General features: G+C 33.7%; 2 protein-coding genes and 2 long non-coding RNA genes across 6 annotated transcripts; 2 read left to right on the plus strand and 2 right to left on the minus strand.

Moving 5' to 3' along the window:
• The first annotated feature begins 1,600 nt into the window (after positions 1-1,600).
• LOC139103370 (uncharacterized) lies at positions 1,601-3,096 on the plus strand. The gene is made up of 4 exons (XR_011545874.1): positions 1,601-1,960; positions 2,021-2,187; positions 2,370-2,536; positions 2,859-3,096. It is a non-coding gene; the product is annotated as an uncharacterized lncRNA (long non-coding RNA).
• Positions 2,865-5,327, minus strand: LOC139103375 (uncharacterized). Its single transcript, XR_011545875.1, has 7 exons — positions 4,924-5,327; positions 4,569-4,766; positions 4,216-4,411; positions 3,863-4,058; positions 3,510-3,705; positions 3,157-3,352; positions 2,865-2,999 (listed from the first exon to the last, which is right to left on the minus strand). It is a non-coding gene; the product is annotated as an uncharacterized lncRNA (long non-coding RNA).
• Positions 5,328-5,699: 372 nt separating this feature from the next.
• Positions 5,700-9,892, plus strand: Mcm3 (minichromosome maintenance 3). Its single transcript, XM_070654827.1, has 11 exons — positions 5,700-5,915; positions 6,012-6,124; positions 6,215-6,423; positions 6,501-6,631; positions 6,710-6,948; positions 7,049-7,291; positions 7,355-7,718; positions 7,849-8,153; positions 8,249-8,399; positions 8,472-8,941; positions 9,084-9,892. Exons 1-11 carry the CDS (start codon positions 5,847-5,849, stop codon positions 9,280-9,282), a joined length of 2,493 nt encoding a protein of 830 aa, XP_070510928.1. The 5' UTR covers positions 5,700-5,846; the 3' UTR covers positions 9,283-9,892.
• On the minus strand, positions 9,783-20,899 carry Na (sodium leak channel non-selective protein na). Of its 3 annotated transcripts, none has more exons than XM_070654744.1 (29): positions 20,201-20,899; positions 19,755-19,888; positions 19,461-19,646; positions 19,128-19,351; positions 18,776-19,050; positions 18,378-18,625; positions 17,866-18,255; positions 17,503-17,694; positions 17,100-17,237; positions 16,819-17,025; positions 16,535-16,731; positions 16,343-16,465; positions 16,065-16,238; positions 15,818-15,997; positions 15,467-15,719; positions 15,206-15,373; positions 14,901-15,109; positions 14,674-14,794; positions 14,462-14,595; positions 14,214-14,379; positions 13,852-14,046; positions 13,549-13,766; positions 13,157-13,380; positions 12,784-12,920; positions 12,570-12,706; positions 11,892-12,042; positions 11,707-11,838; positions 11,445-11,619; positions 9,783-11,365 (listed from the first exon to the last, which is right to left on the minus strand). In XM_070654744.1, exons 2-29 carry the CDS (start codon positions 19,857-19,859, stop codon positions 11,187-11,189), a joined length of 5,238 nt encoding a protein of 1,745 aa, XP_070510845.1. In that variant the 5' UTR covers positions 19,860-19,888; positions 20,201-20,899; the 3' UTR covers positions 9,783-11,186. The 3 variants fall into 3 exon arrangements, with proteins under 3 accessions (XP_070510845.1, XP_070510837.1, XP_070510852.1); XM_070654736.1 differs by having other exon boundaries at positions 16,343-16,480; XM_070654751.1 differs by lacking the exons at positions 19,128-19,351; positions 19,461-19,646; positions 19,755-19,888; positions 20,201-20,899 and having other exon boundaries at positions 16,343-16,480; positions 18,781-18,924.
• Positions 20,900-21,026: the final 127 nt, after the last annotated feature.

Genomic DNA, 21,026 nt, shown 5'->3' on the forward strand with positions numbered 1-21,026 from the left:
CGCGGGATAGTCCACGACACTTCCTATTAATCTTGGATCCCGACACAAAAATCTAACTGTCACTTCAAGCAAGGTCCACGTCACCTTGTTGCGCGGTCAAAAGTCGTCGGTAGAATGATCGCGAAAACTTCCCCCAACCCCTTCCATGTTTTCCCTACTATCGCGCGGGATATTTTTTACCCCCTTGTGTTACCCCCACCGGGGGGTATTCACTATCCCGCTTTTTATCTCTACCGTTATTCAAAACGCGCGACCACTTTTTTCGTTAAATTTTAGATTTCTGCACGAAGCATCGGTATAAAACGGGCCGCGATATAAAACATTCCTACTGCGGTAGACACTCGCAGGATAGTCCACGACACTTCCTTTTAACCTTGGATTTCGATACAAAAATCTAACTGTCACTTCAAGCAAGGTTTACGTCACCTTGTTGCTCGGTCAAAAGTCGTCGGTAGAATGACCGCGGAAACTTTCCCCAACACCTTCCATTTTTTCCCTATGTCGTTTCATGAATGTCAGTACTAATGCTGTGTTCCTATTGGTTGAAAATAATCGAGTGACATTTTGCACGTGTTTTTGGCGTTATTTATAAGTTTTTATACTAAATCGTATTTTGCAAGTTAGTTTACAACAATTTAATGCTATTTATTAATTATTTTTACAATATTTTATTAATCGAGTTGTTTCATAAATGTCAGTACTAATACTGTGTTCCTATTGGTTCAAATTAATCGAATGACATTTTACACTTCTTTTTTGCGTTATTTATAAGTTTCTAAACTGAATCGTATTTTGCACGTCAATTTACAACAATTTAATGCTATTTATTAAGTATATTTACAATATTTTATTAATCGAGTCGTTTCATGAATGTCAATACTAATGCTGTGTTCCTATTGGTTGAAATTTATTGAGTTACATTTTGCACGTGTTTTTTGCGTTATTTATAAATTTTTGTACTAAATTATATTTTGCACGTTAATTTACAACAATTTAATGCTATTTATAAAGAATTTTTACAATATTTTATAAATCAAGTCGTTTCATGAATGTCTGTACTAATGCTGTGTTCCTATTGGTTGAAATTAATCGAGTGATATTTTACACTTCTTTTTTGCGTTATTTATAAGTTTCTAAACTGAATCGTATTTTGCACGTTCATTTACAACAATTTAATGCTATTTATTAAGTATATTTACAATATTTTATTAATCGAGTCGTTTTATGAATGTCAGTACTAATGCTATGTTCCTATTGGTTGAAATTTATTGAGTTACATTTTGCACGTGTTTTTTGCGTTATTTATAAATTTTTGTACTAAATTATATTTTGCACGTTAATTTACAACAATTTAATGCTATTTATAAAGTATTTTTACAATATTTTATCAATCGAGTCGTTTCATGAATGTCTGTACTAATGCTGTGTTCCTATTGGTTGAAATCAATCGAGTGACATTTTACATTTTTTTTTTGCGTTATTTATAAGTTTCTAAACTGAATCGTATTTTGCACGTTAATTTACAACAATTTAATGATATTTATTCAGTAATTTTACAATAGTTTATTGTTTGAATCGATTCATGAATGTCAGTATTAATGCTGTGTTCCTATTGGTTGAAATTAATTGATTGACATTTTACGTTTGCTTTTTGCGTTATTTAATTGTTTTAATTCATAATTTTATTTTGCACGTTAAATTACAACAGTTTAATGCAATTTAATAAGTATTTTTACATTATATTATTATTTAAGTTTTTTTATTAATGCTGTGTTTCCATTGGTGAATATTTTTCGCGAGATATTTTATGCTTATTTTATTCGTTTGTAGAAGATCTACTGCTTTTTCGAGTGTGCCGTTAAATTTTCTAACAAATTTGAACTTTCTTTTTGGTTCCCACAATGTGCCAAGACTGTGCATTAACGAGATATAATTTTTATAAAAGTTTTAATAGTGACAGGTATGTGATATAAATTAAAGTTTGAAGCCTGAAAAACAAATATTTCTATTTGTTTTTCAGGCTTTAAACTTTATAGGCAAAAGGTACGTGACGGCAGCTAACCAACGAGACCATCCGGAGACCCGGGAAAGCCGCAGAAGTCCCTTTGACCATTTCTGGTGCAAGAGAAAAATCCTCGACTTATCCAGTACTCCAGATAGCACTAACACTTTGCAGAGTGAATTCAGGTATGTCATGCGTTAGAATTTAATTAGAGTACCCTCCTCTATCGTGAGGGACCGATTTTAGATTGCCCGAAAGCCTCAGTTAATTAAAAAGTGAGAAAATTGTCAAAATATAACTTTAACCTCAAAGTGTCACTTATGAGATTTTTAGTTTTAATTTAAAAATACTTGTGCTTTATTTACAGGTTTGGCGCTTTGGGGACAAAAGGTTCGCGACGAAAACTAACCAAAGAAACCGTCCGGAGACCCGGGGAAGCCGCAGAAGTCTCTTTGACCATTCCTGATGCAAGAGAAAAATCCTCGACTTACCCAGTACTCCAGATAGCACTAACACTTTGCAGAGTGAATTCAGGTATGTCATGCGTTAGCATTTAATTAGAATACCCTCCTCTATTCTGAGGGACCGATTTCAGATTGCCCGAGAGCCTCAGTTAATTAAAAAGTGAGAAAATAGTCAAAATATAGCTCTATCAATGTATTTTAAAATTAAAATAATTATTTAGATAAAACGTGGGCACTCTACTAGCTATAATACAATCGAATTAGAGTCAAAAAATGAACTTAGAACATTCGAAATCATTAATATTATCAAATTTTTATTATAATTTATAAACCATACATGTTACTTTTTATAAGTTAATTATTAATATTTTCCGTAAACTTACGTACTTCAGACTTTGTGGGGCAAAAGTAGAATGAAGAAACTGTAATGGAATGCCAACAAGACTCTTGAGAAAGCAGCAAAAATCCCCCTCACCAAGAATAGATCACAGTAAAAATTCTGCGGCCTTCCAGATACTCCAATCATCATAAAACTAAAATATAAATTTATTTACAGTTAGGAGAAATATTACATTGTAATTTGAACACTCTACTACATTAAATAAAACCGAATTAAAGTTAAAAATTGAACTTGAATGCCTGAAAATAATTTTTTTAAGAGTAATACTTCTTTTAACCTATAACACGTACCTGTCACTTTTCAAACTCTTAATATAAATAATTCCCGTCGTTGTACAGGCTTGGCACTTTTTGGGCAGCAAAAGGAAGCTTCACAATAAATAAAAAATCTAACGGGACCGTCGTGAATGCTGCAGAATATTTTTCACAGAGTTCTGAAGCACAGGGAAACTTTTGTAACCTTCGCAGCATTCCAGTCACCATAAAACTGAAATAGAAATTTATTTACCGTTAGGAGAAATATTACATTGTAATTTGAACACTCTAATACATTAAATAAAACCAAATTAAAGTTAAAAATTGAACTTAAATGCCTAAAAATAATTTTTTTAAGAGTAACACTTCTTTTAACCTATAACACGTACCTGTCACTTTTCAAACTCTTAATAAGAATAATTCCCGTCGTTGTACAGGCTTGGTACTTTTTGGGCAGCAAAAAGAAGCTTCAAAATTAATAAAAAATCCAACCGGACCGTCGTGAATGCTGCAGAACATTTTTCACAGAGTTCTAAAGCACAGGGAAACTTTTGTGACCCTCGCAGCATTCCAGTCACCATAAAACTGAAATAGAAATTTATTTACAGTTAGAAGAAATATTACATTGTAATTTGAACACTCTAATACATTAAATAAAACCGAATTAATGTTAAAAATTGAACTTGAATGCCTGAAAATAATTTTTTTAAGATTAACACTTCTTTTAACCTATAACACGTACCTGTCACTTTTCAAACTCTTAATAAAAATAATTCCCGTCGTTGTACAGGCTTGGCACTTTTTGGGCAGCAAGAAGAATGTTCAAATTTGATAAAAAATCTAACGGGACAATCGAGGATGCAGCAGAACATTTTTACACAATCTTGAAGCACAGCAATATATTCTGCGGCCCTCCAAGCGTTTCAATCACAAGATATCTGAAATATAAAATTATTTACAGTTAGGAGAATAATTTAATTGTATTTAAAACATTCTAGTACGCTTAAATAAACCGAATTTAAGTCATAAATTTAACTAAAAGGCACCAAAAAAATATATTTATGAATATCTCAACTTTTAACCTAACACACATACCTGTCACTTTTCAAACGCTTATTAAAAATACTTCCCGTCGATTCACAGACTTGGAACTTTTTGGGCAGCAAGAATAATGTTCAAATTTGATGAAAAATCCAACGGGACCCCTGAGAAAGCAGCAGAATTTTTTTGACAATGTGTAGAAGCACAGGAAAACTTCTGTGACCCTCACAGCTCTCCAATCACCAGAAAACTGAAATATAAATTTATTTACAGTTAGGAAAAATATTAAATTGTAATTTGAACACTCTACTACACTTAACAAAACCGAATTTGAGTCAGAAATTTAACTTGAATGCCTGAAAATAATTTATTTAAGAGTAACTCTACTTTTAACCTCAAACACGTACCTGTCACTTTTATAAAGTCTTAATAAAAATAGTTCCCGTCGATTCACAGACTTGGAACTTTTTGGGCAGCAAGAAGAATGTTCAAATTTGATAAAAAATCCAACGGGACAATCGAGGATGCAGCAGAACATTTTTTACACAATCTTGAAGCACAGCAATATATTCTGCGGCTCTCCAAGCGTTTCAATCACAAGATATCTGAAATATAAAATTATTTACAGTTAAGAGAATAATTTAATTGTATTTAAAACACTTTAGTACACTTAAATAAACCGAATTTTAGTCTGAAATTTAACTAAAAGGCACCAAAAAAATTTATTTATGGATATCTCAACTTTTAACCTAACACACATACCTGTCACTTTTCAAACGTTTATTAAAAATACTTCCCGTCGATTCACAGACTTGGAACTTTTTGGGCAGCAAGAATAATGTTCAAATTTGATGAAAAATCTAACGGGATCCCTGAGAAAGCAGCAGAACTTTTTTGACAATGTGTAGAAGCACAGGAAAACTTCTGTGACCCTCACAGCTCTCCAATCACCAGAAAACTGAAATATAAATTTATTTACAGTTAGGAAAAATATTAAATTGTAATTTGAACACTCTACTACACTTAACAAAACCGAATTTGAGTCAGAAATTTAACTTGAATGCCTGAAAATAATTTATTTAAGAGTAACTCTACTTTTAACCTCAAAAAAAGCGGAAATAAGTCTGATATGTATGTAATGACTTGAAAAATAAAATTTCGTTAAATTAATCAATATATAAAATCGTAAAATTCTAAATTAACAATTAAAATATAAAAAAAAAAAACCAATAAATAACGAAAAAAACAAGCGTAAAATATTGTACTTGCAGCGACGATAGCGCTAAAAGTGTTTTATAAACGGAATTTTTTAAAACTACCAAAATCGATGGTGACATATATATATATATCACTATATAAAAAAATATCTCCTTATCACTACTGTCTTATCAGTACTATGCTGTCTGTATTGGTTTTTTTATTCTGCTAATCTTTTTATTAATTTAATTTTTTTGATTAATCAAGAGACATAAAAACATAATTTAAATGTAGTAAGTAATCGACAGCGAGTCCCTACGAGCGATCACGTGGTTCGTAGAGATTTTTTCGAGGAACAGCTTGTCTCCCATAGACGGTTTTCCCGCGTAAATGGCGGATGGTGATCTTTAAAGTTTTGCGATTGTTTGAGAATTATTGCAGTTGCTTCATAAGTATCGTTTAATAAGAATAAATACTTCGCTGCGGAGATGGATACAGAAATTGACCAAAATTTGGAACAGATAACGCGCGAATATGTGGACTTCCTGGACGATGTGGTAAGTATCAAAATTTCTTTAAAGTCGCATAGCCTTGTAGGAGATTATATCGCAAGAATAATATTTTATATTTACTTTATTAAAATTCTTGTTTAGGAGGACCAAGGCATATATGCCGCAATGGTTAAAAATATGATTGAGGAAGAAAGGTACAGATTAGTTGTAAACGTTAACGACTTGAGGAGAAAAAATCCTATCCGTGCAACAAGGTACGCAATGGATTTTGCTTCTTTGTTTTCTTATTACATGTAGCACCAATTATAAAACTTGAGAAATAATTATGGCAACCTTTGTTGCAGCCTGTTAAACAATTCTTTTGAGGAGCAGCTGGCATTTCAAAATGCTTTGAAGCAATATATTTCAAGTGTAGACATTGACTATGCTAAAAACAACAAAGAATATTTTGTAGCTTTTGAGGGTAGCTTTGGGAACAAACATGTCACACCAAGATTGCTTACTTCTCATTATCTGGGTAACTTGGTTTGTGTAGAGGGTATTGTCACAAAATGTAAGTATTCAAGACAGATTTAACACAAAAGAATATACAAAAAAACATAAGAATAACATTTATAAAATTTATTGTAGGTTCATTGGTGCGACCAAAAGTTGTGAGGAGTGTTCATTATTGTGATGTAACCAAAACAGTCTTGGAAAGAGCCTATTCAGATCTGACTTCATTGGAGGCCTTTCCTCACTCTGCTATTTATCCAACTACTGTAATTATTCTGCAATTACTTAAATAAGAGGAATATTTGTTATTCAATTTAAAGATTTTTTTTTTTTTTGCATTGCAGGATGAAGATGGCAATCCGCTTGAAACAGAATTTGGTCTGTCCACTTATAAGGACCATCAAACACTTACCATACAGGAAATGCCGGAAAAAGCTCCAGCCGGTCAATTACCGCGAAGCGTGGATGTAATTTGCGATAACGATCTTGTCGATTTATGCAAGCCTGGAGATCGAGTTCAAGTTGTTGGAAATTATCGGTGTCTTCCAGGAAAGCAAGGTGGATACACAACTGGAACTTTTAAGTACGTTCTAACAAGAATCAAAGATTATGTTTTAGTTTAATTATATCACGAAACTTATATCCTTATTTTAAAAATTACTACAATCACTATTGTTCCACAGAACGGTCCTAATTGCTAACAACATAATGCAACTTAGTAAAGAAGCCAATTTAGACATCTCCAGCGATGATATAACTAAGTGCAAAAAACTGGCGAAAAATAATCCCTGCAAAAATATCTTTGAACTCCTTGCCAAATCCCTTGCACCATCCATACACGGCAATGAATACATTAAAAAAGCTATACTGTGCCTTCTTTTGGGTGGAGTGGAAAAGATCTTGCCAAATGGTACAAGGCTAAGAGGGTAAGTTTTCAAAGAAATCTTCATTAGTTTTAAGCTTAAAAAGAATTTTTTTGTGCATTACAGAGACATAAATGTTTTATTAATTGGAGATCCTTCGGTGGCCAAGTCGCAACTATTACGTTATGTATTGTGTACTGCTCCACGAGCGATTCCGACTACCGGAAGAGGATCTTCTGGCGTAGGTTTGACAGCAGCGGTTACGGTTGATCAAGAGACCGGTGAACGCAGATTAGAAGCAGGTGCTATGGTCTTAGCAGATCGTGGTGTTATATGCATCGATGAATTTGATAAAATGTCGGATATCGACAGAACAGCGATACACGAAGTGATGGAGCAAGGTAGAATCACAATAGCAAAAGCGGGCATTCACGCTAGCCTGAATGCACGATGCTCCGTGCTAGCAGCTGCAAATCCTGTATATGGAAAAGTAAGTGAAACTTGAAGAACTTGCATTTAATTTTTTTAATACAAAAAAATTCAAAATTATAATTTTTTTCTAAAAATTATGTTATATAAAAAATATATTATTTATAAAAAGTTTTTTCCCCACTTTTCAGTACGATCAGTATAAAACTCCGATGGAAAATATTGGTCTGCAAGACTCTCTATTATCGCGTTTTGATTTGCTCTTCGTTGTACTGGACTTGATTGATTCAGATCAGGATCATATAATTAGTGATCACGTAGTCCGAATGCATCGATACAGAAGCCCTCTAGAACAAGACGGAGAGGCTTTGAGCTTAGGTTCGAAGTTAGACATGTTGACCACAATGAATCCAGATGATGTAGCTACTGAGGAGACGCAGTCCCAAATTTATCAGAAATATGATCCACTTCTACATGGGCAAACGCGCTCTAAAAAGTACAATGCAACTTACTTTTATTATACCGTACTTTGCTTTAAATGGTGAGCTTCGATCAAATTAATCTTAAACAATACCAATATTTTTTTTTCAGCGATCAAATTCTTACCATACAGTTCATGAGAAAGTATATACACATCGCACGGTGCATGAAACCTAAGCTCACAGAAGAAGCCAGCACCGTTATTGCAGAGGAATATTCAAAACTTCGTTCAGAGGATATAGTAGAATCTGACGTTGCAAGAGTGAGTAAAAGAAATATTATAAATTTATATAAAATCAAATATATACTGACATTTTCTTTGAATAACTTTTAGACTCAACCAGTAACTGCGAGAACTCTAGAAACGCTGATTCGGTTGTCCACAGCGCACGCAAAAGCACGGCTCTCAAAAAACGTGGAGAGCCAGGATGCACTTGCCGCGATAGAGCTTGTGCAGTACGCCTATTTCAAACGCGTGCTAGAGAAAGAAAAAAGGAAGCGACGCCGTCATGATAGCGAGAGTTCGGAAAATGCAGAAGATGTAGACGAGAGAAGACAGACAAAACGTTCTAAAAAATCGGGAAATTCAGGAGAAGTCGACCCCTATGAATACGACAGTGACGACGAACATACCGAACAAATAACTAGAAGGTTAACCAGAACACAATCGCAAAAGATCAGCACGCATAGCAGCCGCACGGAAATCGAAGATCCGAAATCCTCCACTTCTGAGACACCTGTAGCAACAGCTACAGCTACACCAACAGCTACAGCTACAGCTACACCGACGATCACTGAAGAAAGGTAAACAACATTTTATAATATTAATTTTACCAAGTTAACTTTGGTACTTTGGAAAATAAAAAATCATCAACCAGAAAACAAGACAAAAATTATATAAAAAATATATTAAAAAATGTTTTAAAATATCTTTGATTTGTTTTAGACTCGCAGTTTTCAAATCGTCTCTTAACAAGTTGTTCCAAGAACGGAGGACTCAGAATATATTGAAGACAGACGTTATCGATCATTTGAACACAACGCTTTCCCTAAACTTTACATCTGACGAGATTAAAGCCGCTATTAGCACTATGACAGATGCAAATCAAATTATGGCTGTGGAAGACTACATTTTCCTAATATAAATGCTCCTGTAATGTTTCATTACGTTTTAAACAATAATTGAAGCGAGTGATATTTAAAAGCTACTAATTTATTAAATAAAATTAAGCTAATCACTCGTGACTCCGTTAAATTATGATACGAAACAAAAAATCATATATAAATAAGTATAAATATATCTGCAATGTATCACAAACTGATCATAAAAAGATGAATATTTGTTTTTAGGTCAGTATTTAAATAATTTTTTGATAATTTTGTAAGCCGTTGACAAAAATATTTTTATACCGTTTGTAATGTACGTTAGCGATTGAGCAACAATAATAAGCTGTACACGCTTATGAATAATGATATCTAACAACATTTATTTGTCCTATACGTAATAAGACAACACATTGGCACATAAACTAGCAACAATCATCAACATTCATTACAGTGATGTAAACGTAATGCGGCTCGTAACACTAAATCCGTCTTTCGGTTTCGTAAATATATTATATATGCATAACATTCATCGTGCGCGTGTGCGTATGCGTATTTATTGCGCTAACATCGATCACGTTTTACTAAAGATTTGTCTCACAAATTTATGCGACGTAATCACACATCGTCTTGTTACAAAAATTTACGACAGTCGAATATTATTTTTAATATAAATACTCCATTTATCTCGCATGTTCAACATACACAATGTAGAGAGCCGACGCAATCGCGTTTCAAAATAAGTCATGCCCTCCGTCAGATAATTCTCTCGACTGCGCAAACCATACTTTCTTGACTTTCTTTCACTAAAATGACACCCGTAACAGTGTTACTGTATTAATTAATAACAGATAATATAACATCAACGATCGCTCGCTAAAACTTTAAGGCCCGGTTTCACGAACGCGAGATAAATTAATCGGTCGGTTAACTTTTAGTGTTACAACTGCTGAACATAAAACTGATGTTGAAAATACATCAATTTTATAAAACATAAGTTGCAACTTTGAAAGTTAACCAACCAATTGGATTAACTCACGTTTGTGAAACCGGGTCTTACAACTGTTCAATATCAAATGAATCGCGTAGATCTACGGTACAGGCCTTTGGGACGTATTCTTGCTGCAAGAAGGAAAGAATCGACTGTAACGTCCTAATGTTTTTTTTTTTTTTCTTTTACATAGAATCAGTACTTCTCACGACAAAAATGTCTACGACAAATATCGCGTCCTATGCTAATTGTACTCACAGTTGCCCTTAATAACACCATAATCGATAATTCTAACTATTACCCGCGCGATAATCAACTTCATGTTGTACAAAATTCGCTACATACATGTACGTTTGTAGTTACCACGAGATATTTTAAAAACAGCTAAATCACGCGTGATGTTATGTGACATGATGCATAAGTGACAATACACGCAAATAACGTATGGAACAACTTTTCATCAAAACATATGTCGAAATTCAAGGATTCAAGCATTTTTGTGGGCGATTTGTTTGACACACGGCAGTGATACTGCGAATTTAATGCGAAATGTGTCGCAAATATGCGTTTTGATAATTATACCTCGATCTCTTTCTCTCTTCCGGTAGGAAAACGATTCTTTTAACACGATGAGCTTCGTGGAACGTGTTAACAAATAAATTATAATATCTCGGCTCGCTCTCTACACACACTGCTTTAGGGGTAGCAAAATATTAATATAGTTTTTTTTTTTAGCAGTGAAGGTGGCGAATTGCGGCCGAAGCTCAACGTGTTAAAATTCTTCGAGCTTGGGCGAGTGATTAAAATTATTAGGCACATACCACGTATCTCTTTGGATCCTCTTTCATTGAATGCAAAATTCTTAGGCTAAGAATTCAACTGCTAAAAGTAGGAAACCGCACTGCACAATCCGCCGCGATCGTAATTGTTTTACGATCCGTAATTTCATAAAGTTCAAAGTTCGTCTTCACTAGACTCGCTGCTGTAAGCTAATTGTTCCTTCCACCATTCTCGAACTTCCAACATGACGTTGGAGACTTTAGGCGTGGTTGCTTTGTTGTTCAGCACATCTCTCTGCTGTCTGTTTTGTTCGGTATTTTCCGTCAAGTGATGTAAATTATTTTTTACCATTGCTGCAACAAAATAATTCGATGTTAAAAAATGATAAAACAACATCGTACGAAAACCGAAAACCATTATGCAATCCTTTACATGGCGGTCTGTTATTCCTTTTCTTCGACGCCGCGATCTTGTCTTTCTCAGACCGAACTGATGCAGGATCCGACAAAGTCGGTGCTAGATATTTCCTTCCCGAAGTACTTCCTATGCTATCTGATCTTGGTAACACCATCGGTTTTTTGGCCCTGTATTTTGGGGCTTCAGCATCCTAAGTATTAAAAAATCAGCAATATAACTTTTAGCAAATCATACAATTTTTATTTATTTTTTTAAAATAATAACAAGTAATATGCACCTTTGTTTCAATCTCCTCTTCACGGTCAATGCTAACTTCCTTTCCTTTCTCCTCCTTACCCTTCTCTATGTCTTGAGTTGGTACAATCGTATTATTTGTAGCGCGAAGTCCGGCGATAAGGTTGTTTTGTTTCTGAAAAAGGCGAGTATTATTTGCCTAATACGATTTTAGATTGTTATACTTACTCCTCGTATTTTTTTCAGGCAGCCTTGTAACCAAGTTCTGATGGTTTGCTTAGCAACCTCCTCTTCAATAATGTATTCAAATTCTTCTCGTGCAAGAAGTTCTTCCAATTGGAGTGCTTTCCTTATATCCACTGAACGATACGATAGCATACTAAATAATTGATTAATATAAGAAAATATTAATAATTGATGGCAAAAATAAAGTCGCATTTATTAATATAGTGTTAAGTGATTTAAAGTGCTTCAAGATAATCGAAAATATTAGCATGGAAGCACGGAAGGAAGGATAGAAGGATAGAAAAATAGAAAAACACTTAATCTAATCTAACCGAAAAATTCAAATGTGAGTAAACCGGCAATATGCTGTCAGTTGTATATCACTCAATTATAATTATCATAAAAAAAATTAGGTAATTGTATAGATAACGGGCCTACTCTTCAGTTTTCTTTAAATTTGCACGCGCGAAGATTTTGACCTGTAAAAAACGATTTTGATAATTAAAATTATCGCAAAATTTGAATAAAATCGGAGAATAGGCCCGTTATCTATACAATTACTAAAAATTATTATAATTAACTAATGTCCCTGAATGTAATGACACGCGAGAATTTGGATCTTCTAAAAAACCGCGCGCATGGTTTCTTCTAGCATGAATAAATTTATTTTGTGAAACTTACTTAATAACGTCGTGAAAAGTAACATCTTCGCCATTGTGTAATCGTTCCAATTCATAGCACATGTATTTGAAGAGCAGGCGATCTTTTTGAGGATCAGTCTCCAATCTGCCTTTCAACAACCGCAAGATAAATTTTACCTGAAACGAGCTAAAGTCAGTATTTGTTTCATACTAATTGCTAATCGCTCATATAACATTGATAGATAAAACAATACCCGCTTCACCGGTATAACACCTTTCTGATGATTATCAACGACATTCCACGTGTTTTGAAAGTTTCTTATGTCAGCGTACGATAATAATGCATCCTCTTCATTTGAATAAAACAGGGAGAAGTTCTCCATGATAATAGCTGTTCAAAAAGAAATATTTTTAATTCTTGTTCTATTCTCTTAAAACACTATAAAAATTTAATTATAAGATATATTATTAAACAAAAAAATTAATATTATAAAATATTCGCTATTAATTAAAATAATACAAAGCAAGAAAAAAATATGTACATAACAAACTTGTGATTTCCTTTTTAATATAATCTACGTGATTTTGTGTAAGCTTTTCTGATGCGCAAATATATCGCATACGTACCCACTAAAAGATTCAAGACGATGTAAGTGATGATGACGTAAAAGGTGCAAAAGTAAATTAGAGAAGCGTGGAAATTGCCGCAGTCCGTTTCCCAGTAATTATCCGCCGGCGTGCAATAGGGTGGCTGTATCATGCAGTCGTGCATAATTTTGTTCCAATCCTCTCCCGTCACAATACGAAAGAGCATCGCCACGCCAGTAACCGGTGATTCAAAATTAGCGCGTCTAGATTGCAAAGAGATTACATGTTCTGATATATCAGGCGTAGGCAGAGCAAGTAGAAGAGATAAAGTAAAAGAAATTTTAGTATCATTTTTATTACAAAATCTATAATAAACATTGCGTATATTCTAAATATTTGTACTTAAAAGATCATAAAATAATTTTTCTTACCTTCCTATGCCTTCTCCGTATTTCACGGTGCCAAAAATTATGGTGCCGGCTAATGCGTAAAAAAATACAAGGAGAAACATGCCAAATATGATGAAGAAGCTCTTGCAAACAGACACACCAACCGTCAGCATCAGCATCTTGAGAGTGGTATGTTTGCCGGTGATGGTAAAGAACCTGAGGATTACTACCATAAATCCAATCACATAGGACAAATCATTCTGAAAGTAATATGGTAATATTATGAAAGTGAACAACAAAGAAAAAAGAAATATATAAAAAATTTTCGATAATAAGCGGTCTAACCTGCATCGTACAATGTATAATAATCCAAATAACGCCCACGACTGTCACGAGTAAATCGTATCTGTTTCTTCTGGACTGCCAATAACCACGTGGTGTAAAAGCAATATTTTTCATGATTACTTCCACGAGAAAAACCAATGTCAAAATCGTGGAGACGGTAGCCAAAGGTTCTGTGTGTCTTTCCTCAGATCTCCACTTTAAATGGGCAGGATAGAAAAAGAAATTGAATGAGAAACAACAGATTAAATACAAGCAAACATGTTATATTTACTTTCACTGCGATAAAACGATTAAAAACGATAAAAAGTAATGTTTAAAAAATATCTTATGTGTTTATATTAAAAAATTATTGTTTAACTTACAGAAACGCACAGTAGAGCACTGTTCACGAGCACCATAACTGCAATAAATCTTTTAAAATAAATGTTTTGTGTGATATCGTAGATGAAAGCACGAAACTTTTTGCCGTCTGGTCTCGGTGGTAAGTGTAGTGGCTGTGCAATCTTTAAACGTTTTTTTAAGTCACACCTGTATTCCAACAGAAATTTGTAATCTATAAATAATATCTAAAATCATAAAATGCTCAATGATAAAATATGCGGCGCTTTACCATCGTCTTTGATCAACTGTAAGCAAAGCAGTGCCTTTGTTCTCGGAGTAATTCGCGATTACGACACCCACAAACAACGTCAAGCCGATCATACAACCAAGAAAAATATAAATGTGTATATAGATCGCGTGAAGCTGAAAAGAGAATACAATAAGATTTTAAAGAAAGCACGATACAAATATTTTAAATTAAAAATTAATGGTAAGACTTACAGGACCAAGAGCCTTAATAAGAACATCTCGCACATCAAGCCACCCTTTGAAAGATAGTACTTCAAATAAAGCCATCATAGCGTCGCCAATATTATCAAAGTTGAATCTTTTAGGATTAGCCCTAAAAAATACATACAAAAATTAGTACATTAAACAATTTTTAATTAAAATGTTTATAAGATAATATTGTAATTCAAAACATTTTTAGTTAAAAAATGTATTCATACCAAACTCGCGGTACCAGTATGGACGGATAACTTTCGTTTTCTCCCGGCCGCAATTTCATCTTCGTCACAAAAACTCTTCTCATAAATACACCAACGCATTCCTCACGCTTTAAAATCGTTGGATCGTTGCACCTTGCTAATCGACCGCCATACAGTTGCACTCCGTAACTCGCGAACATGAACATCAACAGAAATAGTAATGTCGATACCTGAATAAAATATTATTTATTCTTTAATTTGTCTTGTTATGTCAACGTTTTTATTGCGAATAGATTATTTTAAGAAGCAATATTTAAGAAATTTACCAGCAGAATTTCCTTGAACCCCCTACACAATTCGTAAACTACTTTCCTCATGTGCGGTACAAGAGTAAAAATTCTTAGCGGTCTGACACATCGTAATATCATTAGCAGCTGTGCTCCAGAATTCGGTGGTACGCTTTTCGGCATCCAGCATAAAAATACGAGACTTACCTGTAACAATATACATATATAATTAAATATGCAAAAATTAAATAAAATATTTTATACCGGAGTCGAGTTTGATAATTCTAATATTAAACATACAATGTAAATGAAGACGTCTAATACAGACGCAACATCTTTGATGTAGGCCTTAGGCGTAAAGAACAAACCGTCTGCCAGGATCTTTAATGCAAGTTCGATGCTCATACAAATAACAAAGCAGTATTCAGTAATCTGCAATGCTGGTGTCTCCATTACACGCTTTCGCGGTGTTTCGAACATCATAGAAATACACGATAATGTTGTAATAAATATCATCACCCAATCAAGATAGGTCACTAAACCAAGGAAATTGCTGGAAGTATAAGAAACAAAGTTTGTCATTTTAAGAGATTTTTTAATTTACATTACCATGAGATAATACTACATTTTATTTAATTTTATAATACTTACTGCAAACTCTTATACTGTACTTTTCTTTCCTTGCCAGTTAAAGGATCTTTCAATCTCGCGTCGTACCTCGCATAAACAAATAACTGGCAATATTTCCGAAATTTACTTTCACGAGGTACTGCAAACAATGGTGTATCGAAGAATGGATGATTCTCCCGTAAATCATCCTCGCGTTGATTTCTAAAAATAAAAAGAATAAATTATGTAAAATTATGCAAGTCTCAAAACTTGCACAAAAATTTAATACCTTCGCATTTCTGCTTGCTGCCTCTTAGCTTGCAACAACTTGATGTCTAAATCATGTGGTCTACTGCGTGCTGAACTAACTCTATTTATTCCTCCTATGTCACCGTTCTCCATAAGATGTTCATACGTCTGTTTGAGCTTAATTGATCCACTTCGAACACTCCTTCTGATTGATCTGTTTTTGCCATAGCAAATTGAAAATATAGTATAAATGCATAAAAATGTTCAAATTTATAACGTTAAATGTTTTATCGATAAATATGTTTGTCTTATTCTTACTTTTTTGGATCAATGCGAAGCTGCTTGGCGCTACTCACAGTACCCTGCGGTTTCAAAAGTCCTTTTCCCGGCACCGGAATCATAGCAGAGTCTCCCAAGAGAAGCCTCTGATTGTTGGAATCGCTATAATACAGAAAACTTAAAATCTACATTGATACTTTCATCAAACACAATAACGAATATTTTACTAACTTTATGATATAAATTACAGATGCTTTCTTCAAATTAGTAACAACGCTTCTCACTTTCGGTGGATTGTTTAAGATTTTTACCGGACGTTGTTTTCTGTACACTATTTTTGAATCAAAAGTTTCATTGGTTCTCTTTGCACCTTCGTTTTCCTCATCTTCTACTTCAAGCACAAATTGTCGCATAAAGCTCTCGCGTACCTTAAAAGAATATCAAACATTAATTTAATGTATTAAATAATAAACCAAAAGTCGTTTTTTTTTTTTTTTTTTTTTTTTTACATTTACCTTTGGTAAATTAAAATCTGATGGTACTTTGTGAAGACACGTCATTTGTGGACTATCGGGGAACTTTTCGAAGATTCTTAATCTAAATGGCAAACTTTCCTTTATTTCAGCACTTTGTTCACGAAATTTCAGTTGTTTCAATTTCTTGATATCTTCATCCAATTCAAGATTATCAAGAATTACTGCGACGAAAAGACTCAACACAATCTAATGAGATAATAAAACATTGATTAATACTATGATTTGTATCGCATAAAGAAATTATTTTACGTGATAATTACCAATGTGACGAAGAGATGATACAAAATAAAGTATACCGCAACTAACGGTGCTACCGTTTCGTGAGTCCGTAACATAGTCTCATCCATCACGTCGACCCAGGCTTCTTGCGTGAAAATTTGGAACATGGACATAAATGCCTGGAAATTTATGTTTTTGAGATTTAAATCAAAATAAAAGTAAGTATAGAAAAAAGGCCTATTTTCCAATGTTCTTGAAATTTTTGTAATATGTAGATTTCAACCTGTACAAAACGAATACAACATTTTAAACTAACAGATTCGTTTTCTACAGGTCGAAATCTACGTATTATCAAAATTTCAAGAATATCGGAGAGTAGACTCCTTTTCTATACATTTATCGAAATAAGATTGCATAATAAATTTAATGTTAACAACTACTCACCTCTGGGAAAGTTTCAAATTTAGTAAAATCACAAAGGAAACAAAAGAGCTGCATGGAAATACTAGAGGATATCACCAACAAGCACATGGTAAAAATAATAAGGCTGCCGAGCTTCTTGCCAGGGCCGAAAATTTTATATACAAAGTCTTCTAACATCGGTGACGCCTTAATGAGCCGGACCATTCTGAGAACCTTTCCATATAAAAATAAAAATTATAAATCTTATATTTTCGAATATAATACATTTTTTTAATTATCAAGAAGCAAGAATTAAAAGTATAAAAAATTGAAAAAAGATAGATTTATATAAAAATAATATGGAAAGTTAAACGACACAAAAGATGATAAGTTTAAGATAGAAACCTGAAAGTAAGTAAATCCAGAGAGATAGAAGAATGGCATAATATGTATAGTCGTGCCAATGGAAAGCAGCAGTTCGAACTTGTGAATCGAATGCTTATAATAACTCCGAAAGCCCAGGCACCATATTTTGAAGAGGGTTTCTAGGTCCAGTAATATTGTGAAGACAATCTCGGCCCAATAATAATTGTCGTAGTACGTATGTCTTGGTTTCTCGTCATGTTTGAAACTCATCGTTGCGGTGGTGATACCGTTCGCTAAAATTGCGCACATTACTACTGAACGAAAATGTGGCGACCTAAGAATAGTGTGACAGAGAGGAGAAGCTAAACCCCCATGCTTATTTTCGTCTAATGTCACTAATTTCCAGCCATTGTCATCACCAGTCAGTATCTGTAATAATAAATGTATTAACTGAATAAAATTACACACATCAATATTTGCCTAAAATTAATTTTAAATAATAATGTTTCTTTAAATATATATATATATATTATTTTTTTTACACAACTAACCTGTGACGCTGAACTGTTACTAATGTGTCCTCTAACGCCCCACATTTGTTGAAACTGCACTCGGATTTCATTAAAAGTCTCTGTGATTACAGCAATAAAAACGTTTTTCACTAACCAAGCCAAAAAGAATATCATTGTGCTGAAGTAAAGAACTGCACGCCATGCCGGTAAACTATCAATCGCACGATACATGATAAAAACCCATCCTTCCTGAGAAGCTGCTTGATATACGGTGAAGATACTAGTAGCTAGATAATTTAAATCACAAAGTAAAATTTTAAACAATAGAAAAATTTTTAATTATTAAATACTGTTTTATCGCGCTTAAACTTTCGTGACATAAAATTTAATAGATTTGAAGTGCAAAAGAACAATAGTGTAGTAACATAAATTAGTACCAAACTCATCAAATCCATTGAAGCCTATAATATATTTGGTCAACTCCAACTTCATGCAAACCATTCCTTCTGGGCATTGATATCCAGATTCTGGGTCGGTGGAACAAAACGTATCAGGAATAGCTAGGCTATTGATTGTGATGTAATGGGGCTCAGTTGTATTCAATACGCAATGATTTTTCAGCTCGCCAAAAAATTGTACACCCAAAAGACCATAAAGAGACATGAAGAACAGGAAGAAAAGTGTCACGTTGTAAATCTGTTGACTCGAACGTCTGAATATAAATTATATATGTTAGCAATTAATAATTAAATTATATTAAGTTTTTAATAAATAGTGCAACTTTTTTACTTGAAAATCTGATTGATTCTGGCCTTGGGCATCGAAAACTTTAAGAAGACTCGGAGAAAGCGTATCATAATCAGTGGTCGTGGTGCCCGCATGATCGAAGCATAACTGAATTTTATAAGAAAACCCAGCATTTCAAACATTTGCAGGATCACAGATAACCAGAGGAAGATCACCATGCTCGCATCAAATTGGCACCAATGGTCTTTCAAATAAGACTTATCTCTCTGCAATGGCATTAACAATGTTATTTGAATTTATATCAAACTAAATTAAAAATGCACCTTTTGTTTTGTAATAATATCAAAATGTAATAAATTCTTTGAGAGATTTTACCTTCAATATTCCTCGTATGTGCATCTTGGCAATCATCTCAGCAGTAAATAGAAACGTGACTATCAGATCGCAAATAAAGGTGAAATATTGGAGAGATGGCACCTTCTCAAATGTTTTTGGAGTGTTCAAGCAAACGGAAGCCAACGAGACTAAGGCGCAAAATCGCATCAACCTTCTCACCCATAACTAAAATCATATAAAATAATTTTTAAGAAAGATTTAAAAGATGAAAATTAATATTTTCGGAATATGCAATTTTCTTATTTTCCAAGGTCGGTTCACGCCTTTGCTCACCTTGTTGACCCATTCTATATCAGCGCTCTCATTGAGGCACTCCTCCGGACCATAATCGGCCAGGACGGGTTCCCCCTTGAGGCTCTGCTTCCGCCCCAGCATCATAATAGGAATTATGTTCGCAATGGTGAGGCCTAGAAGTAGAAAACAAAAATTTAGAATTAATTTAAATTGAACATGTTATTTTATATAAAAAAAGCAATAATTAGAAATTAAATTCTGACTAATTATACATTTCATCAGTTTCTATTAGTTTTGCATTAGATGAGTCTTTTAACTATTTTAAAACATGTGCATTAATATAAATAAATAGAATTTTTAATTACAATAATAATGGCTTATTAATATATACTATGTATAAAAAAAATAACTAAAAAATCTAATTTATACAGAAATAGCCTATGTTTATGAAGAGTGATGTGTTCATATATTGTCAAGGGATTTACCTTTCTTTTAGCTGTTCACGGAACGATGGACACTGCCTTTACGGCATTTTCTATAGACTACATCTCGATATAAAGCAACGATAAAGCTCAACATGTAATAAACATCTCAGAGGTAATAACAAGCTGACAATGTCGCGGCGAACATGTTTCGGCCGTGTCGCCAGCACGGCCGAAAGTCTGACCAAACGGGCATGAGCAGTGTGTGCTCTCCACCTCTTGCAAGAAAATCAATATTTCACTATTCCAAAGCGCGCGGATTTCTGAAAATCGCAATTTTAACGCTGTTTGTTAAATCTTGTTTAAAATATAGTTTCGCAAATAATATTCTTCATCGCTAGATTAACAGATATTAATAATGCTTTGGCAACAAACGCGCTTCACGTGCGTCGTTATATTCAGACATTCATTAAATTAATTTTTTTTTTAAGATAACTACGGAAATTATAATTGAGTGATTCAATCGACGAATATCTCGATATATTCACATAGGTACAGATTCGCGATAAGTATGGAAGTTAACAAATCGAATCATCGTTTTATTAAATCAGAGATATTCTTTTCCGTGGCGCGGAGTGTTAACACGAAGTGAGAGATGAAGTGAGATACGAAGTGACAGAGTGCAAAAAATGTTAGTGTCCGCGGCCGCTTTGTCAGTTTGTTCACGAGTGTTAAATGTATAAGGTCGTGCGATTTTAATTTATCCAGATATCGCGAATATCTTATGTGCCGAAGGAGGATCCAACCCGTTATCCTGAGAGAAGAAAGGCCTTGGAAAAACATCGAGCATAGGAGGACCAACTCTACGGTAAGAATCAATAATTAGTTA

Source organism: Cardiocondyla obscurior, linkage group LG01 (genome assembly GCF_019399895.1).
Source record: "Cardiocondyla obscurior isolate alpha-2009 linkage group LG01, Cobs3.1, whole genome shotgun sequence".
Classification (NCBI taxonomy): Eukaryota; Metazoa; Arthropoda; class Insecta; order Hymenoptera; family Formicidae; genus Cardiocondyla; species Cardiocondyla obscurior.